Here is a 20519-nt window from a genome sequence, read left to right on the forward strand (position 1 = left end):
ACGATTTTGTGTAAGGTTATCATGTTCAAGATCCTAGTATGCAATAAAGTTTATGCTAACATTTAAAACACATTGCATACTTGTAAGGTTGTAGCACAAAAAAATAGTTTTTTAAAGTAGAGATGTATTTTTAATTACATTATATACGATCATCCTTTTATTATTAAAACATTGTATATGTTTGAAAATTATTTTTTTACTTTTTAAATTTGTAATAAAGATTTATATCTTCAATAGGGCATATGCAAGTCATTCCCACATATGAGAATATACTAAATATGTTGTTGTATAGGACATAAGCAAGTCCATAATATAGATTAAAAGGAGAAAAAAATATTATCATATTGAAAAAGTAAAAAATAATAAATATTGATAATTAGAGGGTAAAGTAAATATTTGCCATAAAATATATTGCAAAATCTGGTTGAATGGCATTTTAAGTGCTATAGTTATAATTAAATGACTTTTTTACATAAACAAAAAAACCATAACTTTATTCAATAATTTTATATAATTGTATAATTTGAATATTGAACTCAAAATACATATCGTAGTCAATCACTCCACTTTTTTATTCCATTTTCAGATCAAATCATTTCATTTTCATTCTCCGATAAACACAAAATGTTTCAACTTCAATTACTCCTCTCACTACTCACTTTATCTTTCAGTACCCAGTCATATTCTTCCACGTCAGGACTCTCCATCCTCCCATCAAAACCCAACTCCCTATCCATCTCCGTCACCAAATTCGGCGCCGCCGGCGACGGCATACACTACGACACCGTTCCAATCCAGAAAGCCATAAACGCATGCTCAGAAGCCGTTTCCAAAAACCGGCGTCAATGCCACGTTATCTTCCCGTCGGGGAAGTACTTAACGGCGACTATATTCCTGAAAACCGGCGTCTTACTGGATATTCACCGGAATGCGACAATTTTAGGAGGACCGAGATTAGAGGATTACCCGAAGGAGCGGAACAGGTGGTATGTAGTGCTGGCGGAGGATGCGGCGGATGTAGGGATTACCGGAGGTGGAGAAATCAACGGACAGGGATTGAAGTTTGTGCAGAGATTTGATGAGAAGAAAAATGTAATGGTGAGCTGGAACCACACCGGAGCTTGCCTTGGGGATGAGTGCAGGCCGAGGTTGGTAGGGTTCATAGGCTGCCGGAATATCGAAATCTCCGATGTCAGACTCATCGAGCCTGCTCTTTGGTGGTGCGTGCCTTTTACTTTCTTTCTTTCGTAGTACAGCGACTCATTAGTTTTTTGAAAGGGAACTTTTCCTTCTTTGCATCAATAATTGTTATAGCTTTCTAAGTGCTCAATTTTTTGTAGATTACAATCAACACTCCACTAATTTGTAGATACCTCATTATATTTTAAAACCAAATACTTACATTATCTTTATTATGAAAATCTCAAACAATATTAGTTTGAATGTGATTTTCATTTTATTAGAATGTTAAATGTTTGTTTTTGAAAAATATATGAATATCCATAACTATTAACTATTAAGTACTTCCTCCATTCTAATTTATGTGAACCTGTTTGAGTGGATACGGAGTTTAAGAAATAAATGAAGACTTTGGGAATTTGTGATCCTAAACAAGTTAAAAAGGGGCCCAGAGTATTTATGTGATTATAAAAGTTTTTCATTAAGGGTAGAATTGTAAATTTAAGCTTAATTGTTTTCAAATTTAGAAAGGGATCATTCTTTTTGAAATAGATCAAAAAGGAAATAGGTTCACATAAATTGCAACGGGATAGTATAAAAGTCGCAGTACTGATTTTTTAGGCTTACTCTATAGGTGGGAAGTGCATGGACAAATAATGGACATAAAATTACGGGAGGAGAGGATATTATGCACGGTTGAGTTTTTTTCCGGAACACATATCCTAAAGAAAAAAGAGAAAGGAAAAGAATAAATTTTACTATCATACATATGAGTCTAGGGATGTTTATAAAAACCCGAAAAATCGAACCAAATCGAAAACAAAACCAAACCGATCAAAAAACCGATACTTTTTGATTTGGTTTGGTTTTGGTTTTGAATTTTAAAAACTAATCAAATTTGGTTTGATTTTGGTTTTAATCAAAAAAGTTTTAAAAAAAATCGAACCAAACCGACTATAGAAGTAGTTATTTCAAATTTATTATTACACCTATATATATGTATATTTTTGTACAAAATTTCTAAAATTTTATCGTAAATGTTAATCGTTTGCACTTTTAGTACAATTTTTTATTTTTGCATTCTAGTTTGATTGGTAATTTTCTTCTGTTAAGTGTAAGAATTCATTTCATGTTAAAAATAATCTATTTTTAATTGAGTCCTTAAATTATTCATCAGATTCAATTATCATCAATATATCTTGGTAAACGATAGATTTCTCAAAGGACAATTGATTTGATAGTGTTACATTGAAAATGTAGTCGCCGGAATATGTGTTTGGTAGTGTATGTCTTATATTTAAAAAAAAAATCGACAAATAACCAAAAATCCGACATAATCCGAATCGAGAAAAAACTGACTTAGTTGGTTTGGTTTGGTTATAATATTTGAAAAACCGACTTACTTGGTTTGATATTTTTTTTATAGGAAAAAACCGATCCAACCTGAATCATGAACACCCTACATATGACCATAGTTAAAAGGCAAAAAAAAAAGAAATTGAAAAAAGAATAATAATGTGTCGTGTTTCTCTTCTACACGCCCCTTAAGAAATATTATTTAGGAAAGGGATTGGACTATTCTACCCTTATTTATGTCATAAGATATAATCACTCTTCATTGAATATTTATTTTATTTATGTGTTATTTCTATATTCAACAACAATTATTATTAAGGGTAAAAAAGGAAAAAAAATAATCAAATTTGTCTTAAACTTTTAAAATAATAAATAATTTGAGACAATTATTTTTAATAACCACGACTATTAATATGAGACGGAGGGATTAGTATATAATTAAGCTCTATCTCGATAGAATAAAGAGATCAGATCACACGGCACGCAAAAAGAAAATCCAAAACGGCAACATTGACTAACTTTCATTAAGGAATCATACAACATTAATAATCAACATTATAAATCTCATTCGAATAGACTCATGGGACTTGATGGTCATCAAACTATCAAATATTATATTATAATATCGTTAACAAATAATTAAATAGTCAAATCTTATCCAAGAAAATACTAATAGAAAAAAACAAGTAATCCTATTTCGTAGTCAATGGCTCAACACTAAAAATTTTCATTTCCTTTTCCATTTTCCGATCAAATCATTATTTTCATTCTCCAAAAAAAGCACAAATGTTTCAGGTTCAATTACTCCTCTCACTTCTCACTTTATCTTTCACTACCCAATCATACACTTACACGTCACAACTCTCCATCCTCCAATCAAACCCCAACCCCCTATCCATCTCCGTCACCAAATTCGGCGCCGCCGGCGACGGCATACACTATGACACCGTTCCAATCCAGAAAGCCATAAACGCATGCTCAGCCGCGGTTTCCAAACACCGTCGTCAATGCCACGTCATCTTCCCACCGGGAAATTACTTAACGGCCACAGTATTCCTGAAATCCGGCGTCGTATTGGATATACATAAGAAGGCGACGATTTTGGGAGGGCCGAAGTTGGAGGATTATCCGAAGGAGCAGAGCAAGTGGTACGTAGTACTGGCGGAGGATGCGGCGGATGTAGGGATCACCGGAGGTGGAGAAATCAACGGACAGGGATTGAAGTTTGTGCAGAGATTTGATAAGAAGAAAAATGTGATGGTGAGCTGGAATCACACCGGAGCTTGCCTTGGGGATGAGTGCAGGCCGAGGTTGGTAGGGTTCATCGGCTGCCGGAATATTGAAATCTCCGATGTCAGACTCATCGAACCTGCTTATTGGTGGTGCGTGCTCTTAACACTTTTGGTCTGGCTAAAGTTGCTTCCTAGTGAAAAAGTTTAGTAGTGTAATTTTTTTCTGGGGGAGGTAAATAGGAACTTTTCTCTTTTGGGTTAACTTTCTATAACTTTAAAATTTAATCAATTTTTGCTTTTAATGATAAATTTGACGAGGTTGCCACCGGACAGATAACTAAGAGGTTCATTTGACTGAAGGAATCAGGGAATATTATAAAAAATTAATATAATAATTTAAATCATTGTCATTTATATTTTACAAGCTTAGGGTCGTATCGGCTACTCTAGGTTTTTTTTTAATCTTTTAAGTGATGCACCCACTTTATCCCTTTTACAATTTTGAATTTAAGAAAATAAGTGTTAAATACAGATCTCTTACATGTAAAAATAAATTTTACATGTGTAAAAAAAAAAAAAGGTAGAGGCATAAAACTAAAAACAAGTTTGTAAAGAGTCAAAAAAACTAATTGACTCATGTAATTATCCAAAAATAAAACAGACGGTTTTCTATATAGTGTATAGCCAAAATTTAAGTTGCATTTTATTCCATCTCTTTCATTTTATGTAATTGTGTTTGACCATATATAGAGTTGAAGATATTAATTTGAATTTTATAATATAGTAATATTGATGGAAGAGAATATTAAAGTAGTAATTGAAAAGAGAGCAAATACTGCATCAAAGTTAAAACATGAATTTAAATTATTGAAAGTTATGAATGTTGTATAAAAATAAATTTGTGTCAATGTTTTAGAATTTCAAAATAGAAAGAAAAACGGTGCATTAAGCTCTCGCTATGCACGGGGTCCAGGGAAGTGCCGGACCACAAATGCCTATTGTATGCAGCATTACCCTGCAATTTTGCGAGAGGTTGTTTCTACGGTTCAAACTCGTGACCTCCTGGTCAATTGGAACTCACGAAATAGGAATCATTGAATATCTCAATTTTTATTTCAAAGATCCAGGGGCATGTGACATGTCCAGAATTATAAATTACTAGCTATTAATGAGAACAATCTGAAGATTTAGCTTGTTCTCACAAAAATGCAATTTGGTTTTTCGATTATCTACACCTTTAATATGTAGGAAAGTTCAAACCAATGACCAGTTTAGTCAAGGGTTGATGATGGATATAAGCTTATGTTGCATGAAATCAACCTTTAATCTTCTTTTTCTTCCCCTTAGAGGTCAATCTTTTAAAATTTGTTGTTTTCAAATTTCATTCTCTATCCCTTTCCCTGTTCTGAAATTATTTCAAGAATCCAACTAATGGTGTGATGTTGCAGTTTGCATCTTGTACGAAGCGATAACACGTCAATCAGTGATGTAACAATATATGGGGACTTCAATTCACCTAATAACGATGGTATAGACATAGAGGACTCTAACAATACGGTCATCACCAGATGCAACATAAACACAGGAGATGATGCTATCTGTCCAAAGTCATCAACTGGACCTGTCCACAACCTCACAGCAACAAACTGCTGGATTCGAACAAAATCTTCTGCCATCAAACTTGGAAGCGCTAGCTTTTACACGTTCAAGAATTTCTTATTTGACAACATTACAATTTTTGAATCTCATAGAGGCCTCGCTCTGCAAATTCGTGATGGAGGTATTCACCTTTGGTTCTTTTCTGCTAGAATGACAGTCGATATATTAATATACAAACTTTTACTTGTGTCTAACTTTGCTCCGTGTTTTACACTTGCATTTCATGAGTACATTTTTTTCATGCAGTAGAAGCAGAATTAAAACTTAAACCTTCTAGTGTTCTGATGCTTTAATCGTTCCATTTTGGTTTCTTAGGTACAAGCCTCGGTGTTGTGCCAACTTAATTCCTTGAAACCTTGTTATAGTTGCCAGGAACTAGTCATGGCTATACCAAACAGCTTAGTGCAACTAAAATCCTAAATTGCAATCAGAACTTAGATGATTTGACTGCTTAACTTTACTGAAAGTAGTCGATCAATTGGTTTGGTTTGTGTCTCAGGATATCAAATACAAGCCTAGTTCAGTTAAGCTCTTAGTTTTCTTGTATTTAGTTGTTTGTTTGACATACTTGAAATGATTCTCCTACCTACCTGAACATAAGCACTAGATTGTACAATGCTGTTAAACCTTTGCCTTTTACCTTTTTCTTTGCAACAACAATAACAACAAACTCAGTGTAATTCCACAACTGGGGTCTGGGGAAGGTAGTGTGTACGCGGCCTTACCTCCCCTACCTTGTGAAGGTAGAGAGACTGTTTCCGACAGACCCTCGGCTTGGGGTTTTTTACCCTTTTATTTGATCTTGCAAAACAAATTACCAACTCTTAATTGTTATGTTTCTCTCATGCATTTATACCTCTATTTCCCTATCTTGCTTTCTCAAATTTCAGTATTGCATTGTCTTAATTGATTATTTGCCGAGCAGGAAATGTTAGCGACATCACCTTCTCAAACATAAACATCAGCACAAGATATTACCACCCATCATGGTGGGGAAGAGCAGAGCCTATTTATGTGACAACCTGTCCAAGAGATGCAACTTCAAAAGCGGGTTCAATCTCCAATTTGCTATTTGTTAATATCACATCAACTTCTGAAAACGGCATCTTCTTATCGGGTTCAGGAGGTGGAGTCCTGAGCAATCTGAAGTTCATAAACATGAACCTAACATACAAGAGATGGACAAAATATCCAGATGGTTGGGTGGATTACAGGCCAGGATGCCAAGAACTTGTAAAACACCAAACTGCTGGAGTCATGATGGAGCATATCGATGGTTTGGTTTTCGAAAATGTAGTCATGAAATGGTCTAATGATGAATCGATGAGGTGGAATAATCCTTTGGATTTCAGGCCATCGACTGTAAATAACATTTCTATGCTCAATTTCTACTCCAGATCTTACCAACAATGAGGGATTAATAGGATGCAGCGAGTAAAATTTGTTCTTCTGAAAAATAAAGCTGCAAAACACCCCTCCATTTTCCAAAACATAAATGATTTATGTGCAAATGATGAATGCAAAGTGATGTTGATTTGGATTTGCCGCAGTTGAAGGGCTGCTCCTCGTTGTACCTCTTAGCATTTGCTTTCTCACATTCTATGTAGAATAGAGATGTTGGTGTTATATAAAAATATTAACTTGAGAATGTTATACTGATGTGACATAAAAATATTGGACCCAGGACACTCTGGATTTTGGTATGGAGTTCAAATTTTACAAAGTGGCATTAATGTTTAAGTTGATGTTGAAAAAAGACGAGTATTTAAAGTTGCATGCACGAGCACAACCCAAATCTTTTAACTTTGTGTTTTTGGATTACATTAAGCTGACCTCTACTATGTACTTATCTTTTCGTTTTTAAATTTCTGACATTTTAATTAAAAATAATAACCGAAGAGTACTTTTGTTTGAGAAAATGATTTATATGTCCGAGTACATAAAAAGACTAAAAACAAATAATATCACATATTTGGAGTACAATTTTCCCTACACACTTGTGTGGTAAAAACCATAATATATTATACATTAATATGCATAATAACAAAGTCTCATGGCTCCTACCTTCCCCAAAAACATGGTGAGAAAAACAACTCTATTTTTCTGTACAATGAAGCATGTATTTTCATCCATAATGAAAAAGTCATCTTTTTACCACCAGACGCCAACTTTCTTCTGCTCATGTCCGTCAAGTACTTCAACTCTTGTAGCTCTAAGCTCCGATGGTCTCCTATCAGAAGCCTTATTTGAAATGGCCAAACGAGGCCTTGAAGTGAAATTCAAGGAATACGATACTCTGTTAAACCAATGTATAAACCAAAGGGCTATAAGAGAAGGCCAAAGGGTACATACCCACATGATCAAAACCCATTATCAACCTCCAGTCTACCTCAGAACAAGGCTGATCGTTTTCTACATAAAATGTGAGCTTTTAGATGATGCTAGGTGGGTGTTTGATGAAATGCCTGAGAGAAATGTTGTTTCTTGGACTGCTCTTATTTCTGGGTATTCTCAGAAAGGGTATGTCTCTGAAGCTCTCCATCTTTTTGTTCAGATGTTGAGATCAGGTACATCTATTACTTTGAGAAGTACTTACAAATTTAGGCATATATCTTCATATCAAACACGCTTTTGCACATTTGAAACTACTTAGTTAATTAAGTAGAAAATGTATTTTGTACCATCTAGCTAAAAAGACAACTATGAACTGTTAACATGTTAATACTGGTAAGTACGAGGCTTGGTGTTGGTTGATTCAAAAGAAAAAGGAAGAGTGGATATGTAGGTATTGTCTCCTTTTGTGTTTACCATTTATTTTAGAAACTGGTGACAATATTGGTAATGAATGAGAGAGAGGCCAGCACTTAAATTTAAATGAAACTTGTGATGAGATAATAGGAAGAATTTGATTTTGTTATCCTCTTCAATTACAATAAGTTGAAGTCTATTAGTTGCCTAAATAACTTCAGAATTTCTTAGTAAAGGGGTCAAGTTTAAAAAAGTTCTTTCTTCCTTAGAATTATTCAGTTGGTCTTGTAAGATGATTTTAAACAATTACTTGCATTTTATTGTATTTCTTAAGGTTAGAAAGTAAGGTAAACCATTAGGTTCACTCTTTACAGCTTCATTTACTGAGTAACCTTTTTTTTTCCTCCTTTGAGTAGATTATAACCAGAAAAGTTTGCAGGTACTGAGCCAAATGAGTTTACATTTGCAACCGTGCTTACATCATGTATTGGTGCCGTTGGGTTTCATTTTGGGAGACAAGTCCATTGTCTTGTGGTCAAGAGCCCTTTTGAATTGCATATATATGTGGGAAGCTCACTCCTTGATATGTATGCCAAAGCTGGCAAAGTCCATGATGCTCGAGATGTTTTTGAACGCCTGCCAGAAAGAGATGTTGTCTCTTGTACTGCTATAATCTCAGGCTACGCTCAACAGGGACTAGATGAAGAGGCACTAGAGCTTTTCCGCAAGTTACAAGCAGAGGGAATGTCTTCCAACTATGTTACATATGCTAGTGTATTAACGGCCTTATCTGGACTTGCTGCAGTGGAACTAGGTAGACAATTGCATGCCCATATTATTCGATTGGAACTACCCTTCTACGCGGTGCTTCAGAATTCTCTCGTTGATATGTACTCGAAGTGTGGAAACCTCGCTTATTCAAGGAGGGTATTCAATCAAATGTCTGAAAAAACTGTGAGCTCCTGGAATGCCATGCTTGTTGGTTACAGTAAACATGGGATGGGAAAAGAGGTAGTTGAGCTCTTTGAAATGATGAGAGAAGAAAACAAGATCAAGCCTGATGGCATCACTCTTTTGGCTGTGTTATCTGGTTGCAGCCACGGAGGAATGGAGGATAAAGGTGTACAGATTTTCAATGAAATAAGTATTGGCAAAGACAGGGTCGAGGTTAACATTGAGCACTATGGTTGTGTGGTTGATTTGCTAAGTCGAGCTGGCCAAGTAGAAAGGGCCTTTCAATTCATCAGAGAGATGCCTTTTCCACCAACTGCTGCAATTCTGGGTTCACTTTTAGGTGCTTGCTGGGCTCACCTGTGTGTTGATATTGGTGAAATTGTAGCCAAACAACTTTTAAAGATAGAGCCAGAAAATTCTGGAACTTATGTGATCCTTTCGAACTTGTATGCATCGGCAGGAAGGTGGGAAGATGCAAGAAGTGTAAGAGAGATGATAAACGAACGGGCCATTGTAAAGGAATCCGGAAAAAGCTGGATTGGTCCTGATCTTATCCATGAAACAGAGAAGGTTATAGCAAAATGTAGTGGAATTAGCAGTAAGGATCAGGTAATGTACTTATATTCCTGATTTTTAGGTTGTGTGTCTTGTTTGACATGGATGAGAAGTGAAAAAAAGAAAGAAAATGCTGCTAGGACAACTAGCTTTGGCTTATGAACTACTCTGCACATCCTTAGAAAGCATATTCAAGTGAAAATCCATGGAACTCTGCTGGCTGTCAGAGCTGACCCATGTTCCCAAGGTTGAGCTGTGAAGGAGAATCAGTTGCAAGAGGCACAGCTCAGTTTGATGATTTATTGGGTATATCCATATGGAGACTACTGGTAAAAGAATTCCAGTCTTGCTGAATTTTCTGCCCAATGGGAGGATGGGATAAAACATATCGTTAGGGATGGCAATGGGGTGGTGCGGGTTAAATGAGGTGAAGTATGAATGCGGTGCGGTGCGGGGGCGGTGCGGGGGCAAACAATTTTCTTAAAATCAGAGAGGGCAAAGCGGTTGTGGGTTAAGACCCCTTTCTTTTGAACTACACATCTAGACCTACTACTTCCTTCTCTGTTTCTCTGGTCTCCGTAGATTTTTGCCTATTACAGCTGCACTGTTCTCGACTCTCACAGTCTCATTCTCTCTCTGCTCTCTGGTTTCTCCATCCCTCTTTGCCTTTGGTCTCGCCATCTCGCTGTCTTGCCGGTAATAGTCTAACTCTACTACTTCGTTCTTCTTTTTCCTATTATTACAGAAAATTTTCCGAATCTAACTTGTTTGAATCCACAATTGTTTCTGACGAGAGATGTTAGGCTTTCATCATCTAGGATCTCTTTTGTGCCCCTTTGATTGTTTGGGTTAAACCATTAAATTATTTATACATGCATTCACTATCATGAAAATACACAAAATGCAAACAACAAACATACAACCAACAAATTGTTGAGCAGAAGCTGAAGTTGGCTGCTAAAACCGTGAAGCTGATCTTGTATTTGTCTCAGGAACGAACTTGGAAGAAACCCTGCATTTTTTTATTTCTTGTTGACTGCCTTAACTCAAAGATTTTTAATTTTTTGGTTTCCAAGTAAGTAATATTTTTCTGGATTTGCATAGATTGTTGTTAATTTGATTGTCATTATTGAGTGTATTTGAATCAGAGGTTGTGTCGAAGTTCGTTATATGGTTGAATGGGGTTGTTAATTTGATTGTCATTATTAAATTCTCTTTTCTTGTGTTTATGTGATTATAGATAAGTATGGAGTCTCAAGATGAAGAAAATTCAATGGTTTCATCTTCTAGTACTTTTCCCATTGAAGATGAGAGCCAAAGACCGACTCAAGCTAACAAAGTTATTGGAACTAAAAATAAGAAATTGACTTTTAAAGCACAACATTTTAGATTGCTGATGATCAATGGTGTTTTCTTTGGTGATTGTTAGTATTGTAATACTCGTATCATGACAACTAGGAAAAGTGGGACAAGCTAGATATTAGACCATATTGCTAGATGTCCTAATAAGCGACAAAACTTGGATAGTAAGGGTAGTTGGGGGCTGATAATGGTAGCCAACAAAATTATTTTGATCAAGATGTTTCACGTAGAGAACATGTTCATGCCATCATTTTTTCTGAGTATCCATTGCCCATTGTTGATCATGTGGGATTTAGGAAGTTTGTTGCTAGTCTTTAGCCATTGTTCAAAACGGTTTGAACGAATACAATCATGATTGACATTCCGAATATTATTGACAATGTGAAATAAAAAACTTCTAAGTTACTGAAAAGCACCACTAGTAGAAGTGCAATAACAATTGATATGTGGACTGTATGTAACAACAAAAAGGGTTTGTGGCTATTATCTGACATTTTATTAAGGATTCATGGAGACGTCAAAGCCATTTTATGAGCTTTCATATTCCTTCTCCATACGGTAAGGCTACTTTGTGTTATGTATTGCTTAATTGTTTGTATTAGTGAATTCTTGAACCGGGAATATCAACCATTACAATTGATAATTTTAGCGGAAATGTCATGATGAGAATCTTATTAGATGAGAAACTTTGTAAAAAAGATTTATTATTGATGGGTTGAGTGTTTCATGTGCATTATGTTGCACATGTTTGAATTTGATTGTGCAAGAAGGGCTAAAGGTTATAGGAGATAGTATTAGTAACATGTGTGACCGTGTTTCATACTGGATAAGGTCATCAGGGAGAATTGAGGCGTTTGAAGAATTCGCATATTTACTACACAGTTACAACAAGCCCAGTATAATTCCACAAGTTGGGTCTGGGATTTACTATACAATTCTTGTAATAAAAAGTTGTTGTAGGAACTCAATATGTCTAATGTTGAGAACCATAGAATATAAAGAGGTGTTTCAAAAGTTAAGTCTAATTGACACCAATCATTAGTGTTTTCCAACCGATGGACAATGGAGTGAAGCAAAAGATGTTTGTAATAAGTTGAAGCTCTTTTACCATATCATTGAACAATTTTCATGACTCCAATATCCGATTTCAAGTCGGTACTTTTTAAAAACTTGTTAAGCGAGATTTATAAGCATGTGTGAAGAGCTTTAATTCTTTGATTTTTTTTGTAGATTTCTTGCAAGAAGAAAGGCTTCTTGTATGTATGTGTATATTTTTACATCCCATGAGAATAGATACCCATGCTTCTAATTCTAGCTTAACTCCACAATCTTTGAAAAGTATTGACTTGAAGTTGGATGGTTAACTCCCGAAAATTGTTCAATAATATGGTAAAAGAGCTTCAACTTGTCACAAACATCTTCGACTTCACTCTATTGCCCATTAGTTAGACTCAACTTCTGAATCTATGGTTGTTCTCAACACTAATATGTTGACTACCAACGAGTAGGGCAATTATATAACCCCTTCGTTTCAATTTAACTGTCTTAGTTTGACTAGGTATGAAGTTTGAGAAAATAAGAAATACTTGCACCCAAGGGTGTGGCCTAGTGGTCAATGAAGTGGGTGAGAACCATGAAGTTTCAGGTTCAAATCCCAGCGGAGGCAAATACTAGGTGATTTCTTCCCATCTATCCAAGCTTTGGTGGATAGAGTTACCTGGTACCTGTTGCTGGTGGGAGGTGGCAGGTATCCCGTGGAATTAGTCGAGGTGCGCGCAAGCTGGCCCGGACACCACGGTTATCAAAAAAAAATAAGGAATACTTTTGAATCGTGTGGTCTTAAACATGCCATGTAAAATGTTGGAATTGGAGAGTTACCAAATTTAAAAAGAGGCATTCTTTTTGAAACATGCTAAAAAGAAAGTAAGATACTTAAATTGAAATGAAACATGCTAAAAAATAAGTAAGATACTTAAATTGAAACGAGGGAGTAAAACTTTTGTTACAAGAATTGTGCAGAAAACATGTGGCTCCTTCAAACCTTTCAATTATGCCTGGTGACCTATGTTGCGCGGACTCTCCAAAAATGCTGGCACACCCATGTCGGATCCTCCAAAAATGCACTACTTTTGGAGGATCCGGCACGCACATTTTGGAGAGTCCAAGCAACATAGCTGGTGATTTTATCTAGTATTCATGCACGTTGCTAATATTATCTCCTATTACCTTAAGCCCTTGTTGTGCAATCAAAAATATGTTCAACACTATACACATGAAACAATCGACCCATCAACAACAAATTACTTTTACTAAGTTTCTCATCTAATAAAGGTTTTATCATAGCCTTTGTTGTGCTATAATGATCGGTTATAAGATATTCTGCGTTTAAGAATCCACTCAAGCAATTAAGTAGTGCATTACATGAAGTATCTCTATCATGTGGAGTAGGAACATATGCGAATCTCAGAATATGGCTCTGCAGTCTCCATGAATTATCTGATAATAGTCTCACACTTTTTGCTGTTATCTGAAGTCCATATATCAGTTGTTATAGCAATTCTGCTAGTGGTAGTTTTCAATAACTTAGACACTTTTTATTCTAATTGTCAAAATCTTCGTAATGTCGTTCTTGATTGTATTCCTTGAAATCATTTTGAACAACGAACTTCCTAAACCCCATATGATAAATAATGGACAGTAGATATTCTTGCAAAATGATGGCATGAGCAAATTCTCTACGTGAAACATCTTGATCAAAATAATTTTGTTGGATTCTATTATCACCTCCACGACACCCTCATTTTCCAAGTTCTTTGGCTTATCGGGACATCTAGCAATATGTTCTAACATAGAGCTTTTCCCCCATTTCTTAGTTGTTTTCTACGAGTATTACAATCACCAATCTAGAATATTGCCATGCTTTATTAGTCAACTTCCTCTTTTTAGTTTCAGCATCTTCATTAGTTTAAGTAGGCGTTTGACTCTCTCCTTCAATGAGAAAGTAACTGGTCTCATTTCCGGGTATTCTCAGAGAGGGCATGTCACTGAAGTTCTCCGTCTTTTTGTTGAGATGCTTTTATTTCTGTGGAAAGTACTTACCGTTTACCTATATATATCTTCATAGCAGTTCTGCATTGCAAGAGAGACAAACTCTTGCACCTTAGAAACATGTTAATTAAGTTGAGAAACTGGTTAATTTAGTTGAAACTGTATTTTATAGCATCTAGCTGAAAAGGAAACTTTATACTTTAACAAGTTAATACTGATAAGCGTGAGCTCTCTTGTGTTGGTTGTCTAAAGAAAAAGAAAGTGTGATTATGTAGGAACTGTCTCCTGTTGTCTTTACCATTTATTTTAAAAACTGGTAACAACATTGGCAATGAGGAAGAGAGCGAGACTAGCACTTACAATTTGATGAACTTGTTATGAGATAATAGGAAGAACTTGATTTTGTTTTCCCTTCAATGAACATAAGTTGAAGTATATTAGTGACCTAAATAAGTTAAGCATTTCTCAGCTAAGGAATCTTGTTTGAGAAATTCTTACTTCTTTTGAATCATTCAGTCGATTTTGTAAGATAATTGTAATGAATGGCATGAATTTAGTGGACCACTTAATGTTAAAAAAGTATGGTAATCAATTGGGTTCACTCCTGGAAGCTTTCATTTTTGGTCCTTTTAGTTAGATCATAACCAGAAAAATCCACTGTCTTTAGTGTCTTGTGGTCAAGAGTCCTTTTGAATCACATGTATATATTAAAGTTTACTCCTTGATATGTATGCCAAAGCTGGCAAAGTTCATGATGTTCGATGTGTTCTTGAAGGCCTGCCACAAAGAGTTGTTGTCTCCCGTACTGCTTTAATCTCAGGCTATGCTCAACAGCGATTAGATGAAGATGCACTAGAGCTTTTCCGCCAGTTACATGCAGAGTGAATGTCTTCCAGTGGAGGATGTTCCTTGAGAGCTTGATATTTGCATTGTGGCTCTTGCATATAATGGGGTAGAGTTTTCTAATGGACTCCTAAAGCAGCTGTCAGCCATTTAGTAGAAGGAAGGAAACAGTACCTACAGAAACCACATGTATCAGTTGTCAATGATTTACAAATTTAATAACCACAGCTCTCAGGATTTCTGCTTATTGTGAAGTGATCAGCTCTTCAAAGTGTTTGGTTATCAGGAATTTCGTTGATTGAAGATGCCTGTACTGGTAGCCTCAGACATATTAGTATCATCTACTGGAATTAGGATCACTTGAAATGCTGAGCTAATTTATCCAAACTAGGTTGCTTGGTTTCAGTGTGCAGATTTTCACAAACATAATAGAAGTTATCCTGCTTCTTTCTTGTTTGGAGAAATACTGATTGAATAAATACTTATTGGTGGCTCAAATAAGTGGAGATCATCCATGCACTTCTCCGACCCCATTTGTGGAATTTCCTTGTCCTTGTTGTTGTTATTGTCATCGCTTCCATGCACTATTTGGAACACCGTATATTCATGAACTAAATTAAACTCAAGTTCGTCAATTTCTAAGGTAAACATAAGTTTAGGATTCAACATATTATGAAATTAATTTGCATGATATAAGCTCTAATTTTCCATTACAAAAATAAAAGGTTTAATGTGAAGGGAAAAAATAACGAAGTATGCACAAACATAGTTAACTGCCAAAAAAAATGAAAGAAGTTATTTTGTATGCTTAGTAAATCTGCTTATTTTTCATGTTGAATTTCTTCACTTTGGAGATATGTAACTGTTATCTCTAAAACGTATTCTTTTCCTAGAATTTTTTTGAGATTCTGGCTCCTCATTCATGGTTAAATTTTAGGGACAATGTCTAAAACTGCCCCTCTACTATACTATATTGTTTACTTTTGTCGCTCGTTATATTATTTGTCTATTCTAGCCTCTACCGTTAATGAACTTAAAGTATTTACCCATATCTCTAATGGATCTACACCATGAATTATGATTCTTTTGATGAACCTTAGTGTTTAAGCAATGGTGGTATATTAATGGAGAAAAATAAATTTATGTTGGTGGCTAGATTTAAGTGGGTTTAGCATTGGGAAATATGAAGTCACTTGAATCCGATTTGGGATTGTTTGATTGTAATGGTGGTTGGAGTCTTGGAGGTGCTGGTGGATTTGAGTAGGGGTGGAAGAAGAAATGGTAGGGGAAGAGGATGGTGAGGTGGCAGAAACAATCTAATTTGGGATTGTTTGGTCGTGTGACTTGGCAACTGACATGAAAAAAATGGAGTGGGTCAGCTGGCACGGTGTAGATCCATTAGGGATATGGGTAAATACTTTTAAGTTCATTAACGGTAGAGGCTAGAATAGACAAATAATATAACGAGCGGCAAAAGTAAACAATATAGTATAATAGAGGGGCAATTTTAGACCTTTTCCCTAAATTTTAATTTGGTTTTCGTGTTATCTAACTAAGTTTGGTATAACACCTTTTTTCAGCATAATAAAAAGGGCAAGTTTCACACGATTAAGATATAGTAGAAATTTGTTTTAAAAACGCAAATATCTATCTTTTTTCTATTGTTTGATTGGTTGGAAGGATTGAAGAAAATAATTTCAACATAACATCTGCACAAAATAATAAAAATAATCCATACATAACTTATGTAGTGTTTGATTGGCCGCATAAGAAAAAATAATTCCCCCAAAATCTTATGTAGCTTTGGTTTGTGTTATTAAATAATACTCATGTTAAATTAATGCGGGAATCTATATTATCGAAATAGAATGTGAAATACGAATATGTGTATCGATAATAAAATTAAAACTCTTATGTTACGTGTATTAGTAATACATAAATCAAAATATCTAAAGAGAAGATGCACTTAATATAAGTAATCTCGACAAATCTCTCAACTATTAATCATTGCATAACATGTCCTATATGATTAATTATTGCATATCAATCTCTTAACTATTATTCATTACAACAACAACAATAAAAAAAAATTAGTGGATCCCACAAGTGGGGTTTGGAGAGGTTAGTGTGTATGCACACCTTACCCCTACCCTGGGAAGATAGAGATGATATTTCCGATAGACTCTCGGCTCAGGAAAGATGAAACAAAGCAGTAGCAAAACAAGCAACAACAATAGCAAGATACTGAAAAAATAGATAGAAGGAAGCAATAGCAATAAGCAGTAACAACAGCAGGATACCAAGAAACCGAAGCGAAAGATAATAAGAAAATAATAGGTAATAAATGCAATTTAAGAATAAGAAGAACTAACAGACCAACACTAATACCACCGGTACAAAAATGAAAAACACTCGACTATCTACTAGCCTTCTACCTTAATTCTCGACCTCCACACCCTCCTATCAAGGGCCACGTTCTCGGTAAGCTACAGTCGTGCCATGCCATGCTTGATCACCTCTCCCCAATATTTCTTTGGCCTCCCTCTACCTCTTCTCATACCCACCAAGAGCAATCGCTCACACCTCCTTACTGGGGCATCTATGTTTCTCTTCTTCACATGTACGAATTATTTTAGTCTCGCTTCCCGCATCTTGTCTTCTACTGAGGCCTTTCCCACCTTTACCCAAATATCATTATTTCTAATCTTATCCAACTTTATATGCCCGTACATCTAAATTATCCTCATCTCTGCTATTCTCATCTTCTGGATATGAAAGTTCTTGACTGGCCAACAGTACTCTACTCCATACAACATAGTCGATCTAACCATCACTCTGTAGGACTTACCTTTAAGTCTCGGTGGCACTTTCTTATTACACAAGACTCTAGATACTAGACTCAATTTCATCCGCGATGCTCCGATACGATGTGTGACATCGTTGTTAATCTCCACATTCTCTTAGATAACAGACCCAAAATATCTGAAACTTCCTATTTTTGGGGATGACTTGTGAATCAAGCCTCACGTCCATGTCCACTTCCTCGGTCGTGTCACTGAACTTGCACTTTAAGTATTCTGTCTTAGTACTACTCAACTTAAAACCTTTAAACTCCAGAGTCTGTCTCCAAACTTTCAGTCTCTCGTTGACGCCGCCTCGCGTCTCGTCAATCAGTACAATGTCATCTGCGAATGACATACACCATGGCACCTCCCCTTGAATATGGCGCGTCAATGCATCCATCACTTAGGCAAATAAGAACGGGATAAGAGCTGAGCCCTAGTGCAACCCCATCACAACAGAAAAATATTCGAGTCTTCTCCCACAGTCCTTACCCGAGTTTTAGCTCCACCGTACATGTCCTTAATCATCCTAATGTACGCTACAGGAACACCTTTAGTCTCCAAACATCTCCACAGAACCTCGCTTGGGACTTTGTCGTATGCTTTCTCTAGGTCAATGAATACCATGTACAAATACTTCTTCTCTCCCTATATTGTTCCACTAATCTCCTTACAAGATAAATGAATTTTGTAGTCGAACTTCCCGATATGAATCCAAACTGGTTCTCGTAAATAGACAATGTCCTCCTAACCATTACTTCAATCACTCTCTCTCTCTCTCTCTCTCTCAAACCTTCATAGTATGACTAAGCAGTTTGATACCCATATAGTTATTATTATTTTGGACATTATCTTTGTTCTTGTACAACGGAATCATCGTACTCTACCTCTATTCTTTCGGCATCTTCTTCATCCTAAAAATGAGTTAAACAACCCAGTGAGCCACTCCAATCCTGCCATACCTACGTGCTTTCAAAATCCACTGGGATTTCGTTTGGTCTGGTTGCTCTACCTTTGTTCATCTTACGCATAGCCCCCTCGGCCTCTTCAACTTTAATACGATTACAATACCGAAAATATCGATGACTCTCGGATAGCTCCAGATCACCCAGCACAATGTTCGTGTCTCCCTCTTCATTCAAGAGTTTATGAAAGTACGCCTGCTATCTTCGTCTAATATGTGCCTCTTCTATCAGAACTCTGCCTTCCTCGTCTTTGATGTACTTCACCTGGTCTAGATCACGGGCCTTCCTTTCTCTCACTTTGGCTAGCATGTACAGTCTCTAGTCGCCTCCTTTGACCCCAAGTTCTTCATACAAACAACCAAACGCTGTTGTCTTAGTCTCTGGTACTGCTAATTTTGTCTCCTTCCTAGTCTTCTTATACAACTCGTTGTTCGTCCTCTACTCCTCATCGTCTGCGCTATCCAGAGAACGATGCCGTTGAAGTCGTCTTCTTCAAGCAATCCTTAGAAAACAAATAATGTGCAATCGATTCACACTCTCTTCATTTTTCTCTCTCTATGTGCAAATATTTCTTCTCTCCCTATATTGTTCCACTAATCTCCTTACAAGATGAATGGATTATGTAGTCGAACTTTCCGACATGAATCCAAACTAGTTCTCCTAAATAGACACTGTCCTCCTAACTATTACTTCAATCACTCTCTCTCAAACCTTCATAGTATAACTAAGCAGTTTGATACTCATATAATTATTATTATTTTGGACATTATCTTTGTTCTTGTACAACGGAATCATCGTACTCCACCTCTATTCTTTCGGCATCTTCTTCGTCCTAAAAATGAGTTAAACAACCCAGTGAGCCACTCCAATCCTGCCATACCTGCGTGCTTTCAAAATCCACCGGGATTTCGTTTGGTGTGGTTGCTCTACCCCTGTTCATCTTACGCATAGCCCCCTCGACCTCTTCAACTTTAATACGCTTACAATACTGAAAATCTCGATGACTCTCGGATAGCTCCAGATCACCCAGCACAATGTTCGTGTCTCTCTCTTCATTCAAGAGTTTATGGAAGTGCGCCTGCTATCTTCGTCTAATATGTGCCTCTTCTATCAGAACTCTGCCTCCCTCATCTTTGATGTACTTCACCTGGTCTAGATCACGGGCCTTCCTTTCTCTCACCTTGGCTAGCATATATATAGTCTCTAGTCGCCTCCTTTGACCCCAAGTTCTTCATACAAACAACCAAACGTTGCTGTCTTAGTCTCTGCTACTTTTAATTTTGCCTCCTTCCTAGTCTTCTTATACAACTCTTTGTTCGTCCTTTGCTCCTCATCGTCTGCGCTATCCACTAACTTCAAATATGCCTTTTTCTTATATTATTCATTGCATAAATAATTTCTACACTATAATACCGTAGCTAACGTGTGAACCAAACGAATCACTTATATCACAAGTTTACTTGTTTTAATGATATATATGCAATGCAATTATCTTTTGCCAGCAAGTGTTTTTTCCTACTAAATAAGGTGCCTCTACGTGTAACGTTATTAACTTGATAAAAAGAGCCACCTGGACCAGAGAAGGACGCCGTTGAAGCCGTTTTCTTCAAGCAATCCTTAGAAAACAAATACTGTGCAATCGATTCACACTCTCTTCACTTTTCTCTCTGTTCTTCGTAACATAATGCCGTCCGCGACAGCCGCAGGCATGCTCCGGGCCCGTCTCAGTTCGGGCCTCCGAACAAGAGGAGGACACGGCCCGAACCCGTTCACTA

At 36.3% G+C, this 20519-nt stretch overlaps 2 protein-coding genes across 3 annotated transcripts; both read left to right on the plus strand.

The window, feature by feature from the left end:
* The first annotated feature begins 490 nt into the window (after window positions 1-490).
* LOC107791996 (putative polygalacturonase At3g15720) lies at window positions 491-7129 on the plus strand. Of its 2 annotated transcripts, none has more exons than XM_075252460.1 (3): window positions 491-3917; window positions 5216-5547; window positions 6352-7129. In XM_075252460.1, exons 1-3 carry the CDS (start codon window positions 3322-3324, stop codon window positions 6837-6839), a joined length of 1416 nt encoding a protein of 471 aa, XP_075108561.1. In that variant the 5' UTR covers window positions 491-3321; the 3' UTR covers window positions 6840-7129. The 2 variants fall into 2 exon arrangements, with proteins under 2 accessions (XP_075108561.1, XP_016469652.1); XM_016614166.2 differs by having other exon boundaries at window positions 510-1220.
* Window positions 7130-7381: 252 nt separating this feature from the next.
* LOC107791993 (putative pentatricopeptide repeat-containing protein At3g13770, mitochondrial) lies at window positions 7382-15482 on the plus strand. The gene is made up of 3 exons (XM_075252459.1): window positions 7382-7993; window positions 8614-10379; window positions 14869-15482. Exons 1-2 carry the CDS (start codon window positions 7480-7482, stop codon window positions 9756-9758), a joined length of 1659 nt encoding a protein of 552 aa, XP_075108560.1. The 5' UTR covers window positions 7382-7479; the 3' UTR covers window positions 9759-10379; window positions 14869-15482.
* The last annotated feature ends 5037 nt before the right edge of the window (window positions 15483-20519 follow it).

Source organism: Nicotiana tabacum, chromosome 4, assembly GCF_000715075.1.
Source record: "Nicotiana tabacum cultivar K326 chromosome 4, ASM71507v2, whole genome shotgun sequence".
NCBI lineage: Eukaryota > Viridiplantae > Streptophyta > Magnoliopsida > Solanales > Solanaceae > Nicotiana > Nicotiana tabacum.

Excerpts from the sequence above, each read along its gene's own strand:
- LOC107791996 (XM_075252460.1), top strand. The coding sequence starts at position 3,322 with ATGTTTCAGGTTCAATTACTCCTCTCACTTCTCACTTTATCTTTCACT. Across the intron at positions 3,918-5,215 it reads ATCGAACCTGCTTATTGGTG|TTTGCATCTTGTACGAAGCG; the intron begins GTGCGTGCTCTT and ends GTGATGTTGCAG. Across the intron at positions 5,548-6,351 it reads TCTGCAAATTCGTGATGGAG|GAAATGTTAGCGACATCACC; the intron begins GTATTCACCTTT and ends TTTGCCGAGCAG.
- LOC107791993 (XM_075252459.1), top strand. The coding sequence starts at position 7,480 with ATGGCTCCTACCTTCCCCAAAAACATGGTGAGAAAAACAACTCTATTT. Across the intron at positions 7,994-8,613 it reads TGTTCAGATGTTGAGATCAG|GTACTGAGCCAAATGAGTTT; the intron begins GTACATCTATTA and ends AAAAGTTTGCAG.